General features: G+C 40.1%; 1 protein-coding gene across 2 annotated transcripts in view; it reads left to right on the forward strand.

Annotated features, from left to right (window-relative positions):
• Positions 1 to 23,056, forward strand: part of PTPRM (protein tyrosine phosphatase receptor type M) — an 810,901-nt gene that overhangs the window by 620,852 nt on the left and 166,993 nt on the right. For both annotated transcript variants that reach the window (XM_045887027.3, XM_045887028.3), the window contains one exon: positions 20,222 to 20,373. In XM_045887027.3, coding sequence (XP_045742983.1) covers positions 20,222 to 20,373 — 152 coding nt within the window. The remainder of the gene's footprint in view (positions 1 to 20,221; positions 20,374 to 23,056) is intronic.

The following is a 23,056-nucleotide window of genomic DNA, read 5'->3' on the forward strand; positions in this document are numbered from 1 at the left end:
AATTTAAATTACAATGTTTGTCAAATCTCTAATCTTTGTTACAGAGTGGAATATTAATTACGCTTTTAACTATGAGAGGTAAATAAAATGAGCATCCACTGCACGCCCAGGGGTAAATTGCAGATTACCAACAACGTGACATAATGCACTAAATGTCAGTTTTGTCAAACAAATTTAGAGGAACAGTTAAACTATTAGCTTCCTGTTGTTCCAGGGCTTTTCTTGCAGCAAGCGACTGTTTTGAGCAGCAGGGACACTGTGCCTTATGGAAGACTAAGGGAGTTAAATTGAATAAGCAAGATGAATGAGGAGACAGCAGCACAGACACACTCAATTAGTTCATAACTGTCTATTAAACTTCTCCAGGTGGTTTAAAAAAACAGCAGATTAACTGCTGCACTTTTCTGGGGGACTTGGGGAGCCATGGCAGAGGGGCAGTGTGGTGCTCAACAGCAATAAACATTTTCTGATTCTCATTTGCCTCTGTCTTCGTTTCCCCAGTTTATACGGGAAGCGTCGGCAATGGCTGTCAGAGCCTTCCGCGGGTTTAAAGGAAAAGCACTGAGGAGCAGAACAGGAGCAGTAGACCCCCTGCTCCTTCTCTTGGCTGTTCTCACGAGGAACAGTGGCATTACAGCTCTCCAAAGAATACGTAGAATTCAGGCCGCTGTGAACCTGTCTTTGGAAAGAGAGGAATTCAGGAAGAGAAAAATGCTCCATAAAATATCAAAGTCAGGATTTCCTTCAGTTTGCCGAGAGTGTGGAAGGGATGCCCAGCTCTGGGGCTCCTTGCCTCATCGTGGCAATATGGAGCCTTGCAGGATGTTTGAACTCAGCCTTGCTTCCAGTGAAGGCACTATTTCTCATTTCGGTTTTTAGACACCCCCGATCTTTTAATGCTCAACTTGTATGGCTTTGCAGAAGCATTCCATGGTATGATCATTACATTGCTACAAAGAAGAACCACAAAACTTAATATGAAATTATTAAAGAAACAATGTGGATTAAAGGGGAAGAGGGAGGGAATAACAAGACCAAGAAAATGTGGGAACCGTGAATAATGAATTGAGAACCTTTAAAGTGTTTCTACTGTTTCTGAACTTATGTCCTTAAAATATGCATACCAACTTGCTTTTAGGTGCATGCAGATGTTACATAATGCAAGCCATTTATCAGAATCCTTTTATACAGCACAGGGCAGTCATAAAATACTCCTGCTTTTCCTTACACACACACCCAGACACACACACACTCACACATGCACACAAAGGGATCCATTTTTCATTTTCTCTTTTGAAAAAGCTAAGAAATTTACACTCGATGCTCCCATTGGCCAGGTTGGGGCATTCCCCAGGGAGACCTGTCCCATTAGAAGTAACTATCAAGAGAGAATTAGGGAAAAAAACAACATGTAGGAGATGGGTTTGCTAAATCCATATCATTTTTTTGAGATAGGAAGCTATAGTTTCTCCTGAATAAGACTCATTTGGGGAAAAGAGCCAAGATGTAATCTAGCTCTTGGGTATCTGTTTTGACACCTATGGCCATAATTACCGGTTCACTTTATAATAGGAGTGTTTTCTTTGATCATCCCTGAGTTACCTATTCAAAGATCATTAATGTCTTTAATACCTAATTTTACTTTGGACTAACTGTAAGCACTTATATGCTGATGGATGTTATTAAACACTACATCACCTTTATATTCAGTAATGAGAACCATCAGAGTCAGTGCAGTTTACTCATCAAATACTGCACCAAACCCTTAGGATAGTAGATCCCGATGAACGAAAGAAGAATAATCAGATGAAGTAATAGTCAAGTGATTACCCTTGGAGAATTGAGGCATTTTGCTTACCTTGACCTTGAACTCTCTTTCTTCTATTTCTTTTTCTACCCTTAGCTACTGCTGATTTGAGAGGATATTTATTCTGCAAACTGCTATCAGGAGAATTTGTCACAGCAGAGTAGGATAAGAATAGACAGGAAGAAAAGCATTATCCGGATGATAATCCAGAGTGTATTCCCTCATTTTCCCGTGTGCCTTGATACTGTCTGGAGGCTGTATTATAACACGTTTTGTTGGTTGCTGCCTTGGCTTTGTCCACATGCCTATCTATCCTAGCAGCTGCGAGTTTCTCCGAAGCAAGGACTCTCCTCTTCACCCTGTATCCCAAGCTGCTAGCACCTTTCTAGGCTCACAGAGGGTGCTTACAAAATGCTGAATGAATGAATGTTGGGAAAGAGTGAAAAGCATCTTTTCCACGAAGAAACAGCAGTATTATATAAACAGCATTCAGCTCTAAGAAAAGGGTTTGGTCTCATTTTTCCCTCCTCTATTTATTGAGTCCTTAGTCCTGCACTAAGGAACCCTATTTATACCTAACATAGAATTTCCCAACTATATTTGTCCACAGGGAGTCCACTTTGAGTATTCGACTTCTTTATAAGAAGGGATCCAGATGGCAGATACTTGTCCTTCCCTTTCTTCTCTCTGTCACACCACTTTCCTTTTCCTTGAGGAGGGACTAGGATGACTTTCTATTTGGATCTACTTCTGTATTCTCTTACCTTCATGATGGATTTCCAGGGCCATGGGAGATGGTGTATGTGGGCTCTCAGAGTGAAACAGGCTGGAGAGACTAGAAGGGGTGTAGTGGGTAAGTAGTTGGAGGTAAGGCAAAGTGTCAGGCCCAGACACCCTCCTTGCCCAGCTGCTTGGGAAAGGGAAGGTAAGAAGTGTCCACTGCTTGGGGACAGGGTGGGGAGTCATGGCGCTCTGCTTGCAGGTGAAGGAGGAGTGCCTCCTGCTCAATGCCCTCCCTGTGCCTCCCTGGGGTGGCAATGGCAGCGGCCGGCTCTTGGGCAGCCCCCCGGTGCCCCCACACTTCCCCAAGCTGCAGCCCGACCACTCACCTAGCTCCAGGTGGGTGGCCTCCAGGACGGGTGAGCCCCTGCCTGCTCTTGGTGCTGGGTCCTCCTGTGGGGGATTGAGGAGGGGAAGGGTGGGGAGAGGGGGGCCAGTGCTGAGGGAGAGGAAGAGTCCAGGCCTGCCATTCAGAGCGGTCAGGCTCTCGAGGGCGCCAGGGGCTGGGGCCCACTGCTTTGCTTTCTACCTTCCTGCTCTAGCTTGTTCCTAAGTGCTGACGATTGGATGGGAACACTGCTCAGGTTCCCCTCAGGTTGGGATCGGCTGCAGGATGGACTGCTCCTTGCTCTATTAAAATTTTTATGTAATGCAAAAAAAAAAAAAAAAAAAAAGGGCGGAGGACAGGAGTATAGGAGTACTGCTTGGATTGTCCGGTGGTCCAACCGCCTGCTAGATTGCCCCTGTCTGGTTCCCGGGAACCTTACCAGGTGAATAAGGAAGGTCACCTCCTGGTAGGTTCGGGAATTTCAGGATATTTGGGGGGAACTCAAGAAGAGAGGAAGCAACCCGTATCTGTAAGTATTGCAGTTCTGCCGGTCAGAGGTGTAACACAAGACTCAAGCCAATATGAAGGTGTCAGAGGCCTGCAGTGCTTTCTGGAGGCTCAAGAACAGAATGCATTTCCTTACCTTTTCCAGCTTCTGGCAGCAACCTGTGTACATTCCTCTGCTTGTGATCTCTTCAAAACCAGCAGCAGCAGCTCCTTTTCTGTCTGCATTATTATCACTTCCTAGCTTTTCTTCTTACTACCCTTGCCCTGGGTAGCTCTTCATTTTACTCAGAATATTTACGATGACAAATGATGGTCTACGTGAATCTGACCCCTGTATATCCCACCCCACCTCCAAACTCTTTACTTCACTCCTCTCCTTTCTTACTAGTCTCTCTGTGCTGGCTAGAGTAGCCTCTTTCCTATTCTGCAGACTTTATATCTGCATTAGAACATGTGCATTAGCTGTACCCTGTGCCCGGAGCTCTTTCTGAAGATATCCATTGGCTGAATTTCTCCCCTCTTTCTAGTGCTTATTCAAAAGTCACCTACTCAGTGGAGACTCTTGGCCATTCTCTTTAGCACTGCAACCCATATTCCTCCCCACAGGACTCCCAGTCTTACTCTGTTCTACTTTTCCTTTTTCTGTAACATTTACTACCTTCTAATTTATCACATTAATGACTTTCCTTTATTAAAATATAAGTTCTACAAAAAAAAAAATTAGGAAGGGTGTTTTATTCTCATTTAACCCTCTTGATCACCCTACAAAGTAGCTGGTATGCTTTCCCCATTATATATGGGGAAACCAAGACAAAGTTTCTGTGTCTTCCACGTGGGAAGCCAGAACTGCCCAAGTATGTGCGGGAGGAGTGGGGTTGTCCTCTAGTGGCTGCTCTTTGCTTGGTGAAATAAGCATTCATCCTACAGGCAAGGGAGGGCTAATGGAGGTATGAGGAGATAAGAGAAAATGGAAAATTCATTTTCCTAAAATGTGATCCCTATTATATTATTTTCTGCCCTGCGTAACTCTTCTTGTCTAAACATTATGTCCCAGCTTCTCAGCTTCACCTCCAAAGCCTTCCACAGAGTGACACCAGGGCTTCAGCAGAGGCAGCTCGTACCTTAGGTGTTTGCCTTACAGTTGGTTGACTTATGATAAATAAGCTCGGAAATGTATAGCCATATAATAGCAATTGTAAGTATTAATTATTGTATCCTGTCAGAATGAAATGTTAACAGTGCTTCAGATCAGTGGCCCAAAGTTGCTGGATAGAAATCCAACCAAGCTTTCCAGTGGATAGTTTAGCAAGAGGTTTACAACTCTATTTATTTTAATATATGGGCCTCATATATTACAGATATTTTTCACATAATGTTTTTAGTTCTGAGAGTCATTGGCGGAATGACTTACTGAGGATTCTCCTTGACTCAGCGAGGAGACCCTTCACAGAACATGGCCTTGCACAGCTACCCAGCAATCCAAAGTGACATGATTGAAAATGAAATCTGCATGTGATGGGCTCATCTTTGCTGTTTCCCTCACCCCCAGGAGTCTTAACTATTCAAATTGCTCAAGACAACACCTCATACAATTGGGACTTACGTCAAATGTCAAATGTCAGTATATGTCTGCTGTCATGCCATTCAGTACGGGGGGGGAAAGCATTTGTTTTATAAATTAAACAAAGTCACAAATCTCTTCTCTGTATATATAGTATGTGTGAGAGAAGCTTTCAAATACCTTCTACCCAATGTCTGTTCCCCTTTAACTCTTTGATGTGAGTGAAGAGCACTATAGCATGACACAGACAGGTCATTATGTTTGAATTAGTTGGGGGTGCAAAAGGGGATGGTAGAGTTTTTCTCTTTGCTTCAGAAATCAAAAGAAAATGTGGTACCTGCTGGGCATATATCCCCTGAAAGTTGCCAGACCTATTCACCAGACAGCTCCCAGATAAGCAGATGCCTTCTTTAATGATTAAACCCAATTTTTCTAAAATGCTAATTAGTTAGAGAAAGATAATTTGAAAGTCTGTTATACATTGCAGGAAATGTCTTTCATGTCTGTGTTATTTGCTGCTAAGAATCACACAGCTATCACCTGAGTAGGCTCAGTTTCTCTCTTTTTATTTAAATCGTGTGACTGTTCAATCATAAGAAAAGGTGTAAGACAGTCGATGAGGAAAAGGAGACGCCCCTTTCAGGGTGAAATGCTCAATTAAAAGAAAAGCTATTTTTTTGTTTTCAAAAATCAGGCTTATTGTTACTTTTTGAACTCTGCATTTGGAACAGTCGGTTCACTGGCTTCATATGGTACGTGCATCTCAATTCATAGTTCTACGAATTTCCATCAAAACAGGAAAAAACCAAATTGCCTATATGAAAATTAGTCCTATGAGCTTGTCAAGCTAAAGGTCTTGGTCAGACTGTGTTAGAAACAATGAATTAAAATAATGGAGACCTGAACTTTGTTCTGGTCACCTAACTTTTCCTATATGAGTCCTTATTCAGAACATAGACTAATATGTTATACCCTCCCTTATTTGTTGAGTAAACCATTCATCCTATAGAATTTCCCACATTGTGAACTTGGCTGATGTATTCTTGTAGTGTCATTTAATATGTCCTTTAATTATCTGTGTTTCCTATGAACTGGGGCAAGAACTAGAGGCTTCATTAGATTCAGGTTTCTTGTTTTGTTAAGAATTGTTTATAGGTGATGCTTTGTACTCAGCATCAAGAAATACATGATACTCATTGATTGGGGGGTGGTGGTTTTGCCAACCCAATCCATCCATTATAAAGTTCCACATCAGCCTGTCACTTAATGGTTTTTTAAGCTACTGATAATGATTGCCTAGATCTATTATTTTATTAGGGGTTTCAGAATGGTGACATCCTAATTCTATCATTCTGTCTGTATTTATTAAGTGCCATTCTCTACTTAACTGTTTGGTTACCCTGAAATACAGTTCATATAGGAACTCGAGATAAATGTTTGATTTCTTCCCATTATTTTCCAGTTTCAGAATGAATTGATGCCATAACAACTTTATACATTGGCCAACAGTATCATTGTGGACTCAGGGATTTTAACATGTTTGATATTTTTGAATATTTTACAGTAATTCATGTTTGGATGTTCAAAGTATCTGATCTTTGGCCAATAGGAGCACCTTCCAGTTGTCTCTTGTGTTTTTTTGAGATCACTCCAGAAATCTTTGAGAGCTTCCCTGTTTCCTGGCAGACTGGATGTTCTCAATGCATTTTTTACACTGTCTTCCCCATGACTGGAATCAGCCATTTCTTCAAGAAACCCTGGTTTCTTTTAGTGGGAAATGGCATTTCCAACAATCTGGCTGCAAAGGGTGATCACTGAATCAAGACAGCCATTGCTTCTAGACCCATGTCAACTGCCTTCACCACCATCTTTAGCCCTGTTGTCAGCTTATCTTTCTGTCATATCTGACAAGCCAACATCTAACTCATCCCCTTTGTCTTTGTCACTAGGAAGAAAAAGGTCACTAGCATATAATAAAATATAGGAGAATATTTTTATGACCTCAGAGAATGCCTCAAAACAATAGTAGACATAATTGATACATTTGAATATATCAAAATTATAAACTTCTGTAAACCAAAAAACAGCATAAACAAAATTTAAAAACAAGCCATAGATTTGAAGAAAATATTTTTAATATTTATATGTCAAAGTACTTACCAGTAGCCTAAATATAAAAAATATCTGGACATCAGGGCGCCAGGTGGCTCAGTTGGTTAAACGTCAGACTTTTGGTATTGGCTCAGGTCATGATCTCAAGGTCATGGGATCAAGCCCTGCGTCAGTCTCCACACTCAGCAGGGAGTCTGCTGGAGAGTCTCTCTCTCTCCCTCTCCCTCTGCCTCTCCCACCCTGTGCTCACTTGCTCTCTCTCTGTCTCTCTCTCAAATAAATAAATAAATAAATAAATAAATAAATAAATCTTTAAAAAAAAAATCTGAACATCAATAAGAAAAGGCAACCCAAATAGAAAAATGGATATAAAATATACATAGGCAATTTATAGACTAGCAATGTATATATAGCTAAGTAGCATTTGAAAAGATAACCAGTCTCACACATAATCAGGTATATTAAATCTGCACAATGTGAGATGCCATTTTTTTTACCCATCAGATTAGCAAACATTTTTGTAACTGATATCAAGGATTGGTGAGTATGTGGGAAAACACAGTTTGTTAAAAATGCTAACTTAGAACAACTTTGATGATACTTTTGAGATTTCATTTTAATTTTGAAAAAAAAACCCCTTGTTTCCCATTATCCCCCTACACACCACACACACACACACACACAACACATGAAGACCAAATTATTTGTACTACTTTTGTACCAAAATACTAAAATAAATCTATTTTGCTTTGCCTTTATCTATAAAAAGAGAAACTTACAAATTCAGAATCAGAGGTAAATATTTTATAAGTGTGATTTTTATATTTTTCCATGGAGGAAGGAATATTTTTGACAATAAAATGACCATGATTTAGGATATATTAATAAGAAACTATAGGCCTGGGTTGGGAAGAATGATTAGTAAATACATGTTTTAGAAAAGCCAAATGGTCAAATGACCACAAAAATGCCTGCAATATTAAATATTTAATAATTTGATAATATTTATAATCTGGACACTGATTAAATGCAGTTGTATCATTCTCCTATTACTGCTGTAACAAATCACTACAAGCTTGGTGGCAAGTTATTATCTCTCAGTTCTGCAAGTTAGAAGTCCGATGCATCTCCCTGGCCTCAAATCAAGGTGTTAGCATGACAGCATTCCCCTCTGGAGACTCTAGGGGAGAATCTTTTTCCTTGCCTTTTTCAGCTTCTAGACACCACTCAGTTATTTGGCTTGTGACCCCTTCCTTCAAAGCCGGCATGGGTAGGTTGAGTCCTTCTCACACCACATCTCTTTGACCTCCTGTTCTGTTACTTAAGATGTCCCATGATTACTCAGGCCACCTGGATCATTTAGGATACAGTTAGCTAATTAGCAACCTCAATTTCATCTGCAACCTTAATTCTCTTTTGCCATGTAGTATAACACATATTCATAGGTTCCGAGATTAGGAGGTAGACATCTTCAAGGGGTCGTTCTGCCTAGGGAATGACCCCTGGATCCATGCACAGGGAGACATCCCTTTTTGGGTTAAAGCTAGTGCTTCTGGCTTAAACTCTTTTAGCTGCTCTGTTCCATGACGGTTGCTAGAGGTCCTAAAGAAATAGGTTGTATTTGCTCCTCAATAAATTAACCAGCAGCTATATTTTAAACTTGGAATAGAATGATTTTGTTCAAAAATTTTATCCTATGCGTGTATGAGCTTCTTGGATACTTAGTTCTGCATATCCAAAGGGTTACCTGGACTTTATGATGATATCACCACTTAAATTAGAACATGGAGTTTTCTTTTTCAATGGTCTCCACTTTCCCTATGTGCAGATACCAATGGCTTACTGTTTTTGTTAGACATTCCAGTTTTTCAGTGAACTTAACAAACTTTATCAAGAAGCAACTGGAGGTACCATTCCAATGACATGCATTAAAAATTCCTCTCTTTCTCACTTGTATTTATAGTCTGATAGAGGATCAACAGTACACCAATTTAGTCTTGCTGCAGAGTGACATTTTTGGAACCATTAAATTTCAAGATAATGTGCACACATGGAATTCAGCAACATAAGCTGGCTATGAGTGGAGACCCACCATCACTAATGTCACTTTATTCCCATTTTGCTCTATTGTGAATTGTACCTGTTTCATATTTTCTATGCCATGGCTGGTTCCAATCCCTCTGGATGCATATTGCCCTGATATGAGGAATAAAACTAAACAAAATATTACTAAAGATGACATACTGCATCTATTATTTTTATTGCTGATTTTTTTTAATGTTTAAAAATCTTGTGCTGGTTTGGGAAATTACCTTATGTGCTCGTAGGAGCTATGAGTTACTCCCAAGAGGAGGATGGGTTTGTTGGGAGAGCACTATCGGCAGGTGGATTTTGGAGAACAGAATGTGTGTGTGTGGCTCTTACCTTCCAGGCACACGAGCCAAATATGGAACAAAGTGGGGGCACGTGGGGGCCTTATGGCCTCACAAGGGATTTCTCTTTGGTGGGAACGAAAACCTAGGGAAGTGGGGAAGGTGCCTGAGCAGATAGGTAAAAATGAGGGGGTGTGATAACGTAGTGCATTTCAGGATTGACCCAAAGGATTTTTAAACATTAAAAAAAAATTATAGGAATAATGTTAAATTCAAATTATTTTTTCAAAGTTGTGGGGGTTTTTTGTTCCTTTTCACCACTTAGAAAAAGGTAAAACATCGACATCCATGAGTTGGCTGTGTGTTTAAAGCCACGAGAAATGTAATTCGTCTAATTTCAACTTACTTTTAGAAGGAAGTCCTATCTTTTCCAATTATTTCATTTTTAGCGTCTAAGTTTGGGAGAGAAAGGCTAATTTTTATTACGTTTGTGTGATAGAACTCTGTTCTTTGAACCTCTTCAACATGAAATACACATGGTTATGCCCGTGTGTGTGCACGTATGCACGTGCGTGTGCACGCGTCTGTGTGTGTATGTGTGAGAGAGAGAGAGAGATCCTGACAGCTACCTGTCTAAGAGATGGACATTGTTTTTCACTTCTCTTCCTGGCATGTGTTCCTTTGCAGATGCCCTGACCTGCCGTGAGGCATTCCTGGGCATCTTCACCACTAGGCCACCCGAAATAAAGCTGTAGCCTAAAGTGATGTGTTCATACAATTCGTCCCCACTTCTCAGTCTCAGGGTAGAAAGATGAGTGTGTCAGACAAGTCTTCCTTTAGCCACATCAGCTGGTCATTTCATCTCATCACACAGTCAAGAGGTAAATTCTGAAAGAGACCCAACAAAGAGCAAAATCTTAACTCATCTTAACATGAAACTGTATTCTTTGTGATAAACACATGCCATGTTTACTCGTCAATGTTTACTAGTCAATGAAAACCAGAAGGCGGCAGGATAGGCAATGAGTGTGCTTTATGGTACTGTGTCTATAAGAGACAGATTGAGTGCATTTCTTAGATGATGATACAGTTAGCAGTGATATTAGAAGAACACTCTTGACTTGGTCAACAAGTATAAAGTCCCACCTGGCAAAGTAGATAGCCTTTATCTTCAGCATCCAGATTTAAACAATGGATAAATTTTGGTCCGTGATGCCAATGACACTCTCATGGAGATGATTTTATCTCAACATAGGAAAACAATGCCACATGTCTAGAGTTCTCTAGCCTTGTGACTTTGGGCAACTTAATGCCACTGCGCCTCAGTTTCCCTCTCCCTAAGATAGGAATGATAATAGTAATTTCCTCACTGGGCTGTTGTACGAACTAAGAGAGTTAATGAACATAGAGTTCCTGGCTTATCTGAAGTTCTACATAAGTTTTTATAATTGTTGTCCTCATTGTTTTTGTTTGTAGTGCTACTTCTTTTGAACTGAAATAATTGTCAGACCATTGTTGTTTTTTCCCTTAAAATTTTACCTTTAAAAACATTATCTGGTAACTCTCACAGATCCATCTTTTTTTTTTTTTAAGATTTTATTTATTTATTTGACAGAGAGATAGAGAGCACAAGTAGAGCAGCAGGCAGAGGGAGAGGGGGAAGCAGGCTTTCTGCTGAGCAGGGAGCCCGACATGGGCTCCATCCCAGGACCCTGGGATAATGACCTGAGCCGAAGGCAGACGCTTAACGACTGAGCCACCCAGGTGCCCCCTCACAGATCCATCTTTAAGGAGACAGCCCCTTATTTGCTTAGGTTTATTCAGCTGGATCTTAGCAATTTGGTATAATGTATGCATTCTTTGACTCAGCCAATATCTATTTCATCCCTACTGTGAGAAAAATTAAATACTTCTTCTTGGTTCCAGCCTCCACCCCAGTCCTTAATTAAGTCAGAGCACACGCTTAATTGTAGAAGCCAGGACCAGAAAGCCATTTGCCTCTTCATTCTTATGTCTATATGCAATTTGAAAATCCTCAAGTTTTGCCATCCCAATAGACTTTTTTTTTTTTAAGATTTTATTTATTTATTTGACAGAGAGAGACACAGCGAGAGAGGGAACACAAGTGGGGGGAGTGGGAGAGGGAGAGCAGGCTTCCCCCTGAGGAGGGAGCCCAATGCGGGACTCAATCCCAGGACCCTGGGATCATGACCTGAGCCGAAGACAGACGCTTAACGACTGAGCCACCCAGGCGCCCCCATCCCAATAGACTTTTAAATGACAAATAGTTTAAAAAATGAAGACATCTTTTCTATAGCCAACAACTGATCTTCAGGTGAGTGCCACTAAGTCATTTCTCAGTCACGATCTTTGTTGATATAACCCAACATGGCAGAGTCTCTAATAGGAGTGGGAGAGGCGGCAGCCATGCTTTTGGTGAAGCCATGCTTTTTGGTAAGTCGCAATAAATAGAGTGACTAGGGTCCATATTGAGGTTGAGCCTTGGATTCCTTCCCCTTGAGTTTGCTGGATATCTGTGACAACATGCCCTTCCATCGTGATCCCTTCACAATTTCCAGTCAGTTTAGTTTCAGAGCGGAGATAAGAGGAAGAGTTACTTCTGTTTCCTTTGCAACCATGCTGCACTTGGATCCTGACTGGCAGCCATTCTGAAGGACACATAGCTCAAGAGTTCATTCTTCACCATGCTTTCTTTACTGGTCCTGATGCATACTGTCACACACTGAATAACTTGCCAAAAAGTTTTCTCCCATTTCTTTCACCCCCATCACATTTTTTTTCTTATTTTTATGCCAGGAAATATAAGAGAAGTAATGGAATATAATGAGCATGAAGGACCATTCTTTTAATTTGATTCCATCTCACATTTCTCTTCTTCCCCACCTTTATTCAAGTTTGGAAATTTAGGGCTGTAACATTTTTTTTCTCCCTCTAATTCTATTCCAGGCATTATTGTAATTTTTCTTTATTTTTAGAACAGTTTTAGGTTTACAGCAAAATTGAGCAGTCAGGGCAGAGACTTCCCATATACCTTCTGCCGCACACACACACCACCTCCTCCACTCTCAACACCCAGCACTAGAGTGGTACACTTGTGACAACTGGTAAACCTACATTGACATGTCATTATTACTCCAAGTGCATAGCTTACATTAGGGTTCACTCTTGGCAGTGTCATGCTGTAGTTTTTAACAACTGTACAGTGACATGTATCCACTCTAACAGCATCATATGGAATAGTTTCACTGACCTCAAAATTCTCTGTGCTCTGCTTAGTCATGGCTCTTTCCCCACCTGACAAACACTGATCTTTTTATTGACTCCACAGCTTTGCCTTTTCCAGAATGGCTGATAGTTGGAATGAGACAATATGTGGCCTTTCCAGATTGACTTCTTTCACTTAGTGATGTGCATTTTTTCCTCCATGTCTTTTCATTGCTTGATAGCTCATTTCTTTTTAGGGATGAATAACATTCCATTGTCTGGATGTGCCACAGTATATATTTATCCATTCACCTACGGAAAGTCATTTTGGTTGCAGCCAAATTGGGGCATTTATGAATAAAGCTGCTGTAAACACCTGTATGCAGGTTTTTCTGTGGATATAAGTTTTCAACTCTTTTGAGTAAATACCAAGAAGTGTGATTGCTGTATCATATGCTAAGAGTATGTTTAGTTTTGTTTGAAACTGCCAAAATACCTTCCAAAGTGGCTGTACCAATTTGCGTTCCCACCAGCAATGTATGAGAGTTCCTGTTGCTCCACATCCTCATCAGCATTTGGTGTTGTCAATGTTGTGGATTTTGGCCATTCGAATAGGTTCATAATGATATCTTGTTAATTTAATTTGCAGCTCCCTGATGACATATGATGTGGAGCATCTTTTCATATACTTGTCATCTGTAAGGCTTCTTTGGTGAGGTGTCTGTGAAGGTCTTTTTCTGACTTTTTAATTAGGTTGTTTTCTTGTTGTTGACTTTTAAGAGTTCTTTGTATATTTGGATTTAGATCTTTATTCCTTTCTAGTATTTGCATTCAATGCCAGAAATTTCTGTCTAATCACTGCTTTTGCTGCCTTCAACAAATTTTGATAAGTTGTGTTTTCATTTTCATGTAGTTTAAAATACTTTTAAAATTTCTCCTAAAGTTTCTTCTTTGACCCATGTGTTAAGAAGAGTGTTCTTTAATTTCTGTGCATTGTTGGGATTGTCCAGCTGTCTTCTCATACTGATTCTTAATTTAGTTCCACTGTGGTCTGAGAGCATACATTGCATGATTTCTGTTCTTGTGAATTTATTAAGGTGTGTTTCATGACCCAGACCATATTCTATCTTTGTGAATGTTCTCTGTGAACTTGAGAAGAATGTGTATTCTAATATTGTCAACTGAAGTATTCAATAGCTGTCAGTTATATCAAGTTGATTGATGATGCTATTCAGTTCAACTATGTCCTTACTGATTTTCTGCCTTGTGGATCTGTCCATTTCTGATAGAGGGGTGGTGACATTTCCAACTATGATAGCGGATTCGTCTATTTCTCTTTGCAGTCTGTCAGCTTTGCCTCACATGAGTTGATGCTCTGTTGTTAGGCACATTAAGGATTAGGTCTTCTTGGATAAGTGACCCCTTTATCATTATGTAATGCCCTTCTTTACTTCCCATAACCTTCCTTGCTCTGACATTTCTCTGTCTGAAATTAATGTAATTCCTGCTTTCTTTTGATCAGTAATAATATAACTTTCTCCATCCCTTTACTTTTAATTTATATGTATCTTCATTTTTAAAGTGGATTTCTTATAGACAACGTATTATTTGGGTCTTGTTTTGTGATCCACTCTGACAATTTCTGTCTTTTAATTAGTGTTGAGACCATTAACACATAAAGTGATTATTGATATTGTTGAATTATTTTCTACCATATTTGTTACTGTTTTCTATTCATTGCCCTTCTTTGTTCCTATTTTTGTTTTTCAATCTTTTTCTGCCTTAGTAATTTTAATTGAGCATTTTATATTTTTCCATTTTCTTTCCTTTCTTAGTTTTTTTTAACTCTTTTTAGTGTTACCCTAGAATTAGCAATATACATTTACAACTAATCCAACTCCACTTTCATATGACATTATACTGCAACACAGATAGTGTAAGTACTTTATAATAATAAAGGATTCCTCATTCCTCTCTCCTATCCTTTGTATCATTGGTATCATTCATTTCACTTACACATAAACTATCATCAGCTATATTGTTGCTATTATTAAGTTGAACAAGCTGTTATTTACTAGATCAATTAAGAATAAGAAAAATAAGTTTTTATTTTACTTTCCTTTATTCCTTCTCTAGTCCTCTTCCCTTTTTTATGTTGATCTGAGTTTCTGATCTATATTATTTTACTTCTTACTGAAGAACTCCATTTAAAAATTCTTGCAAGGCAGACTACTGGCAATAAATTTCCTCAATTTTTGTCTGAGAAAATCTTTGCTTTTCCTTCACACTTCACAGGGTACAGAATTCTAGGTTATTTTTTCTCTCTCTCAACATTTTAAATATGTCACTCCACTATCTTCTTCCTTGCCTGATTTCTGAGGAGAAATTAGATACAATTCTTATTTTTGCTCTTGTATGAGTAAGGTGTCTCCCCCTGCCCCCCGGCCATGGCTTCTTTCAAGTATTTTTCTCTATCTTTGACTTTTTTCAGTTTGAATAGATATGCTTAGGTGTAGATTTGTTGGTGTTTATCCTTCTTGGTATACTCAAAGCTGCTGAGATCTGTTTTGGTGTCTGACATAATTTGCGGGAAATTCTCCATTACTATTGCTTCAAATATTGTTTCTATTCCTTTCTTCTTATTCTGGTTTCTCACTACATGTATATTACACCTTTGTAGTTGTTCCACAGTTTGGGGATATTCTCTCTTTTTGCAGTCTTTTTTTACCTTTGCTGTTCAGTTTTAGAAATTTCTATTGTCTTAGCTTTCAGCTCAGAGATTCTTTCCTCAGCCATGTCTACTCTCCTAATGAGCGCATCAAATGCATTCTTCATTTTTGTTAACAGCTTTTGTGATCTCTAGCATTTCTTTTGATTTTTTTTTTTTTTTTTTTACTTAGAATCCCCATCTTTGCTTATGTTATCATCTGTTCTGGCATATTGTCTACTCTTTCCATTAGAGCCCTTGGCATATTAATCATAGTTATTTTAAATTCCCAGTCTGATAATTCCAACATCCCTGCCATCTGACTTTTTTTTTTTTAAAGATTTTATTTATTTATTTGACAGAGAGACACAGTGAGAGAGGGAACACAAGCAGGGGGAGTGGGAGAGAGAGAAGCAGGCCTCCCGCCGAGCAGGGAGCCCCATGTGGGGCTCAATCCCAGGACCCTGGGATCATGACCTGAGCCGAAGGCAGATGCTTAACGACTGAGCCACCCAGGTGCCCCCCATCTGACTCTTATTCCAATGCTTGCTCTGTCTCTTCTGTGTTTTTTGCCTTTTAATATGCCTTATAATTTTTTATTGACATCCAGACTTGGTGTACTGAATAAAAGGAACATCTGTGAATAGGTCTTTTATAATGTGATAGTAGGTATTGGAGAAGGAAAGATTCTCTAGATCTATGATTAGGTCTTAGTCTTATAGGGAATTTGTGCCCCTGGGCTGTGACCTTCACCAGTGCTTCTCAGTAACCCACCACTAAGTGGGACAGGATGGCTGGAGGGAGCTGGAGTTGAGTATTTCTCTTCGCTTAGATCAGTTAGGCTTTGATAAAACCCCAGCAGGTTAGGCTCTAGTAATACTTTCTCTTGAGGGCCCGTCCTTTCAAGAAGCACAGAAATGCTCTGCTCTGGGTGTATTTCAAAATGGCTGCTTTCCACCTCCTTCTGTTGGAAGCTGAAGGGTTTTGTTTTTTTTTTTTTCTCCAGTCTTTACTTTGTAGACCTGATAGGGCTCTTGGGGATAAAACTCAAAAAAGTGTGGGGGATCCTTTAAGACTGGATGCCCCTAGAGTTTTGAAGTCCCAGACTTGTCCTCCTGAGCCTCCAGTAACTGATCAATTACAGCTTAGGTTTTCCTAGTCTTGTGCTGGTTCTCCCAGAGCTTTCTGCTCATGGGCTTCTGCTCTGGTGGGTCATGATTCTTTGTATTCACCTGTTTGTCTCTATGGTTTGGGGAGCAGTCCTGTGACCTCAGTGACCTCAATTATCTGACAAAGCTAAGGAGAGTTGCCAAGTTTCAGTTTGTTCAGCTTTTTACTTGTCAAAATAGAGTGATAACTTCCAAGCTCTTTACATGTTAGACTGTAAACCAGAAGTCTTCTCTTCAATTTTTTATGATCCATTTTTAGATATTATCATCATTACTATTATTATTAAGGGTCTTTGAGATTCATGCAGTCTTAATTTGGAGATTGGAGATTGAAATACTTTAGGCAAACAATTTGTTAAAAATCAAAATGGAAAATAAATTTCCTTACATCTTTAGATAAGATTGCAAAGAGAATTCCCTTCACTTTAGGGGTTTCCCTGCACAAAACACTTTATTTCATTATGTTCACAAAGTTTTAAGTTTTCGTTTAAAAAAATACAGATCTGAAACACAAAGCTTAAAAGAGAAATAGAAAAAAGAGAAAGTGAAAACTTCCATTTATCCACAGTCATTCCCAAGCCTCAGTTCTAAATCCAGCATTCTTCAGCCCTCTGTAATTATGGACTACAGCATTTAGCTGTGTATGAGAACAAATGAAAACCCCAAGCAATGACTCAAAACCTCCATAACCAAGCCAGCTACTTTTGATAAGTAGGTTGTAGAAAAACTTTCCTTAATAACACTGTGGTATGATAATGATTAATTCAATTAACAAGCATATTGAATACCGTCTCTGTGTAATTGGCTAGGTGCTAGTAAGTTACTCTTGCTTTTTCAAAGCATAATATTTAGTTATGGGAAGATAGAGTATTCATACAACTTGGTGGTAATTGTAAGGTAACTTGTAAGGAAACGTAATGTCATGAAACTTAACTAGAAATAACACACTGTTCTAGAATGTCTTTGGGGTCAAGAGATCTGGAGTGCCATCTCAGCTCTACCATTTGGACAAGTCACCTTACTTCTCTGAGGCCCGTTTCCCTCATCTGTAAATTAGGAAGAAGGGCTTTTACAAGATGACTAGGATTATATGAGATAACACTTGTAGAGTACTGTCACTATCTATTGGGCACTGTATGTTAATTTCCACTCCCTTCCATTCCAATACAATTAAGTATCTAAGTGCTGTTACATTAATGGAGAGCAGAAGTACCACAAACATGCTGTTTTGGGGCCACATCGTGTTTTAATTTTTTGAATTTGAATTATTTGACAACACTTAAAAATTAAAGGAGTCCACATAAAATCTGGATTTCTATTTTTTCCTGAAATTTATAGTGTCTGGGACCTCCATGGGAGATCCATCTGCTGGAGCTTGAGGACATTGTGAGCCAAGTTTTGAAGAATATTCATGAACAGAGTATGTGCTTAATATAAGCTTAAAGCTGTGGGTCTCTGACAGGACCTCTAATTTGAGCAGGCTCTCATGGGTCCTTAATGGGCTTCTTTTGTGCTTAAAAATGATCAGCAACGAAGTGTGTAGCTTGACATCACTGACATTAGTTCACACAGATGGAGGATTAGAAAGGAGATAGAGCTTTTCCAGTACAAGCTTAGCTTTTATGGGTGCACACATCCCCCATCCCCCTCCACCTCCACCCCCATCCCCCACCACCACCAGGAGCACATTCGCTGTCATCTCTAACCTGTAAGGATTAGATTAGAACACAAGCAAGAAAAGACAGAGGGAAAGAGGGAAGTCTGGTGAACTTGACAAAGCCCTTCTTCTTGGGCAGAACAAAAGAGAATATGGAGGCAGACATCTGCATAAATCAGTCCAAAGCAAGTCAAAGAAATTCCAGCAGAAAGGGGACTTTTTGCCCAAATTATGGAGCTAATTATCTCAGTCCTCCACTTCAGTGTTCCTGGGGAGACCTGGCTGAAGAATGCTTTTCCAACGAGCTGGCAGATTCAGAAGTGGAGAGAAAACGTGTTATTGTAACCGCAGCTATGGAGCCCAAGCCTGGTGGCTGCCTCTGTCCAGAACACCTGTTGAGAGCATCCAAGCTCAGACCAGCATGGCTTGCTGGGGGGAAAAGGGGGGGCTTTTGAGAAGATCATCATGGTCTGCACGCTGGCAGGAGAAGAATGCCAGCTCCCAAAGAAGCCACTCTTGGTTGCTTTTTAAAAATCTGTACAACTTTAACACTGTCCTAGAAGTTATAGATGATTTTCATCTTTCTGTTTAAAATGTATCTTTTTTTTAACAACTTTGAGTAGTAAAAAGGGCAACTTATTAATGAAACCCTTCTGCCTTCAATGTATGAAATTAAAAGATTATTATAACTACAGGCAAGAAAGCATTTGGATTATGTGGCATTTGGAAATGACAATAAAGATTATCCATATGGTCTGATGTTGTCAATGTCTTACATTGCATTAGCAATCACCTAATATGGGCGTGATTTTGATTATGTGGCTCATTTTAAATTCTGCTGTGTCCTAGGTCAATCAGTCAAGATGATTTACTAGAAAGAGCTGCCATCTTCTTTTGTAAATGCTGCCGGGTACTTAGGCAGAATTAGAATATTTTAGGACATAATATCTTTGGTATTATGGTGCAATAGTCTTAAACCTTCTCACTTTATACCTTTTCCTTAAGCATCTCTCATTTTATTCTTGGCTGTCCCAGGTACATAAAACAACCTCCAGTAGTAAAAGCTGAAAATTTTTGCTTTATCTGTTTATTTGTATGTCAGGTCTTTTACATTTTTATGGCTTTGTCCAGGTATTTGTAACTTGAGATTATGAGTTTTGAGTGGTCAGGGAGCAGGACTCAGAGGCCAGAGTATCTCCAAAAGAATTGGAAATCTCTCTACCTTCCTTGGCCTTTTTGCATTCTCTTCCAAGGAGGGAGGGGACATAGGGGCTTACCCCTCTGCTAAACTCTCCAAGGGAAGCCAGCAACTTGAAATTTCTTTACCTTCTGCTCTGCTGACCAGCCTAGGTGAGGACCTAATCTGGGGTCATGTGGAATTAAGTCCCGTCACAGTTCCCTGAGAAGTCGGGATATGCCCTCCTGTGCACCTGAGGTGTGAGCCCCTCTTACCCTAGTCAGGCTGAATGTCATGGCCAGCAACTTTCTGCACATCCTCCAATGATATTGCTTTCTTCCCTTCTTGCCTACTTTTGTATTTTAGTTCAATAATATGCCTCATAGATTCATCCTTGGATTCTTTCAGTTTTGTTTGGCAGGTATTTACCAGGGCATCTACTCTCTGCCACTGAATGTAGAAAATAATTTAGTAAAAAGTTAGTAGCTCTAGAAGCTTATCAGTAAATAGATTATGAACACATTGTACTATGGCCAGTGGTCATTTTAATTTAACATGTAGTAGGAGAAACAGAAAGTAATATTGTAGGCTGTGTGTTCCTAATATCACTGGGTTTTTGAAGATGGACCGTGGGTATTTTTCATCTCTTTGTCTCTGCAGCTGGCAGAGAACCTGACATCAAGAAGGCACCATAAATAGATGTTAGGGATGAACACGAGTAATTCAGTAGAAGTTATTCCTGATCGTTACGAAGTACACATGCCAAAGCCCCATTTTCCATTCTCATGCATGTCTATATAATGAACTCTTTGTCCTAAGGAAACTAGCCAAGAAGCGGAAGGAGACAATGAGCAGCACGAGGCAGGAGATGACTGTGATGGTGAACTCAATGGACAAGAGCTATGCCGAGCAAGGCACCAACTGCGATGAGGCATTCTCATTCATGGACACACACAATCTGAACGGGAGATGTAAGTGCACACATGTCTTATCTTCTAGTACATTTCTCTGGTTTTCCAGGATGCTGGATAGGACTAGGGCATAAAAAACAAAACTCCCTGAAGAATTCTTATGCCCTATTAGTTTCTCCATCCCTTTCAGCAATTCTGAAAACTCTTTGTGCCATGGGTTGCATAGGAGAGGAAGATATAGCAGAGATGATAGGGCCAGACCAGGGAGTGCAGGAAGCCACAAGTAAGTTTCTGTGAAGCCTTAGTGTTGACATGAAGGCTTTTCTCTTCTTGAAGGGGAAGACACCTGCTTCTCATCACCCTTTTTGCAGTCGAGATCCTGTTTGTAAGCTAGCCAGTTGTGGAATTACACAGGGAAGCCTGTTCTAAACAGCTCACTAAATGGCAGTAACAAGTTAATTGTTTATTTGTTTAGCTGACAGGTTCTGCCTTGATTATAGGGCTATTAATGGCAATTAATAAGTTAAGCTATATTTCCACTTTGCAAGTCTCACATCTCACACCAGGTGGGTAAACCAAGCTTCAGCTCATGCCCTCCCAGACTGCCACCTGTGATCTAGGTACAAGGCATTATTTTAGAAAGCTAACAATTCAGTTGAGTATGTGAAGAACAAAAGGCGCTGTTGTGGTGTCCCTGGTGATCCTGTCAGAGACCAGAAGTAAATCCCCCGTGGATGCCTGATTCTGTGGTTCATGGCCATGCTGGGTTCAAGGGCAGAGGTTTCTTTACTGTGTGAAATCCATGCCCACAGACTGACTCTGACACTGGCTGCATAATTAGCATGTTGGACAGCAAGAGGATGGAAAAAATGTGCAGCTATCACCAACACTAATAAAAATGCAGAAAGTCTGGAACCATGACTGAGAAGCACAGAAATCAGGTCTCGAGGGTTGGGTGAGAGGGCTGATACCAACGTGGACAGTGTGTGCCGTGTCCAGACCACCTGCTCGGCCTGTTCTTTTGCTACAGCCCCCAGGCATCCCATCTGCCCACCCTCTCTCTAGTCACTACGTGGTCAGTGTCCACCTCTCCCACACTTTGCCCTTCTGCATTCAGCGGGGCTCCCCAGAGCTTCACCGCAGACTGTTTTCTATTTATGGTAGCTACAGTTGCCCACTCTTCCTACTTAGAGGCACTACATTCATTCATCTATATGCATACCGGCCCAGTGGAGCAGGAGTTTAGCAGACATCTCTGTCAGCTGTCACCCCAGTGGGGAGGGTGGCTCTCTTCATCCTTGGTCATTGCTTTTTGCCCTTTAGTATCATTTTCAGTGTAAACGACATAATCTGTATACTCCAGTATCCCACAAACTACATCCTTTTCTCATAGAATTTTCTCTTTTTTTGTATCAAATATTTTATATATACATACACATATATAATTCATTTAATGGCCAAAATAAAGCAATTTACGATACACTGTTGTGGGCTGGGGTGGGAATAGTCCTGCCTATCACCAACAGGGTTAGAATCTTGATAGTAGTGGTTAGTTCTTCAACGTCATTATGAAAGGGGCCACACGGATAGGTGCTCTCACTTTCTTTTTTTTTTTTTAAAGGTTTTATTTATTTATTTGACAGAGAGAGAGAGATAGCGAGAGCAGGAACACAAGCAGGGGGAGTGGGAGAGGGAGAAGCAGGCTTCCCGCCGAGCAGGGAGCCCGATGTGGGACTCGATCCCAGGACCCTGGGATCATGACCTGAGCTGAAGGCAGACGCTTAACGACTGAGCCACCCAGGCGCCCAGGTGCTCTCACTTTCTAGGATAACCCGTTAATGTTCTAAATGTCCTATTTCGTGGTGAAATTCCTCACGCATAAATTTACTAGGAATTGCCTGCCCAGATGACTAGTTTCTAGGCTTTTGAAGTTTGAACAACAGGAGATATTTGCCTCTGGTCAGGAAATTTAATTTGGCAGTTATTTCTTAAAAAGTGAATGTATCTGTGGAAATCCATAAATGCTCAGGCAAAGAGGTTGCTGTAGAAATCAGTATCAGCTTCCTTGGCTCATCTGCCACAAGCCATTATTTTATGCTTCCCGTCAATAAAGCTGATAGAGGAAACACAGCTAGGCCTTCCATTTTCCTCCCACTCTGTGAGCAATGACTAGGTGCTGTCCATTCCCCAACCATTGGAGTGACCGTGACGGTAACTTTATGAACTACTGGGGAAGGAAACGTGCAGGAGAGGGCTTCATTAGACCCCTAGGCTTCCAGTCCCAAACCTATTACAAGTCTGGGTATGTCTGAGGTCTTTTAGGGCTGGGAGGTGAGTAGCTTTTAGAAATGAGACAGAAAAATGAAATTGGAGAATTTAAAAATAAGCACAAGCATATTTATAAGAATGGGGAATAATCTGCCTACTAAATCAAATGGGAGTTGTACCATCTTCTTTTAATATGTTATACAAAGGGGAAAAATAAATATGTATAGTAGGAATGGGTTTCATTTTTATACTAAAGACAAAAGTATTTAAAATATATTTTAAAGGGTGAAAATAAACAGCTATTTTGTATCTGCTTTGCACACTTTTGCCAATGACATAAAAATGTCTGCAGGTAATAGACATTATTCTTGCTGACCCTAGCACATTTTATAAGTACTCAGGTTTTTTGTTCTTATTTTCATCAATTACCCTCTTTTTTCCTGGCAGTTTACCATAAACATGCATTATAAATATG

This window comes from Mirounga angustirostris, unplaced genomic scaffold (genome assembly GCF_029215605.1).
Source record: "Mirounga angustirostris isolate CCGP_5_RB_7025 unplaced genomic scaffold, mMirAng1.0.hap1 SCAF_14, whole genome shotgun sequence".
NCBI classification, from domain to species: domain Eukaryota; kingdom Metazoa; phylum Chordata; class Mammalia; order Carnivora; family Phocidae; genus Mirounga; species Mirounga angustirostris.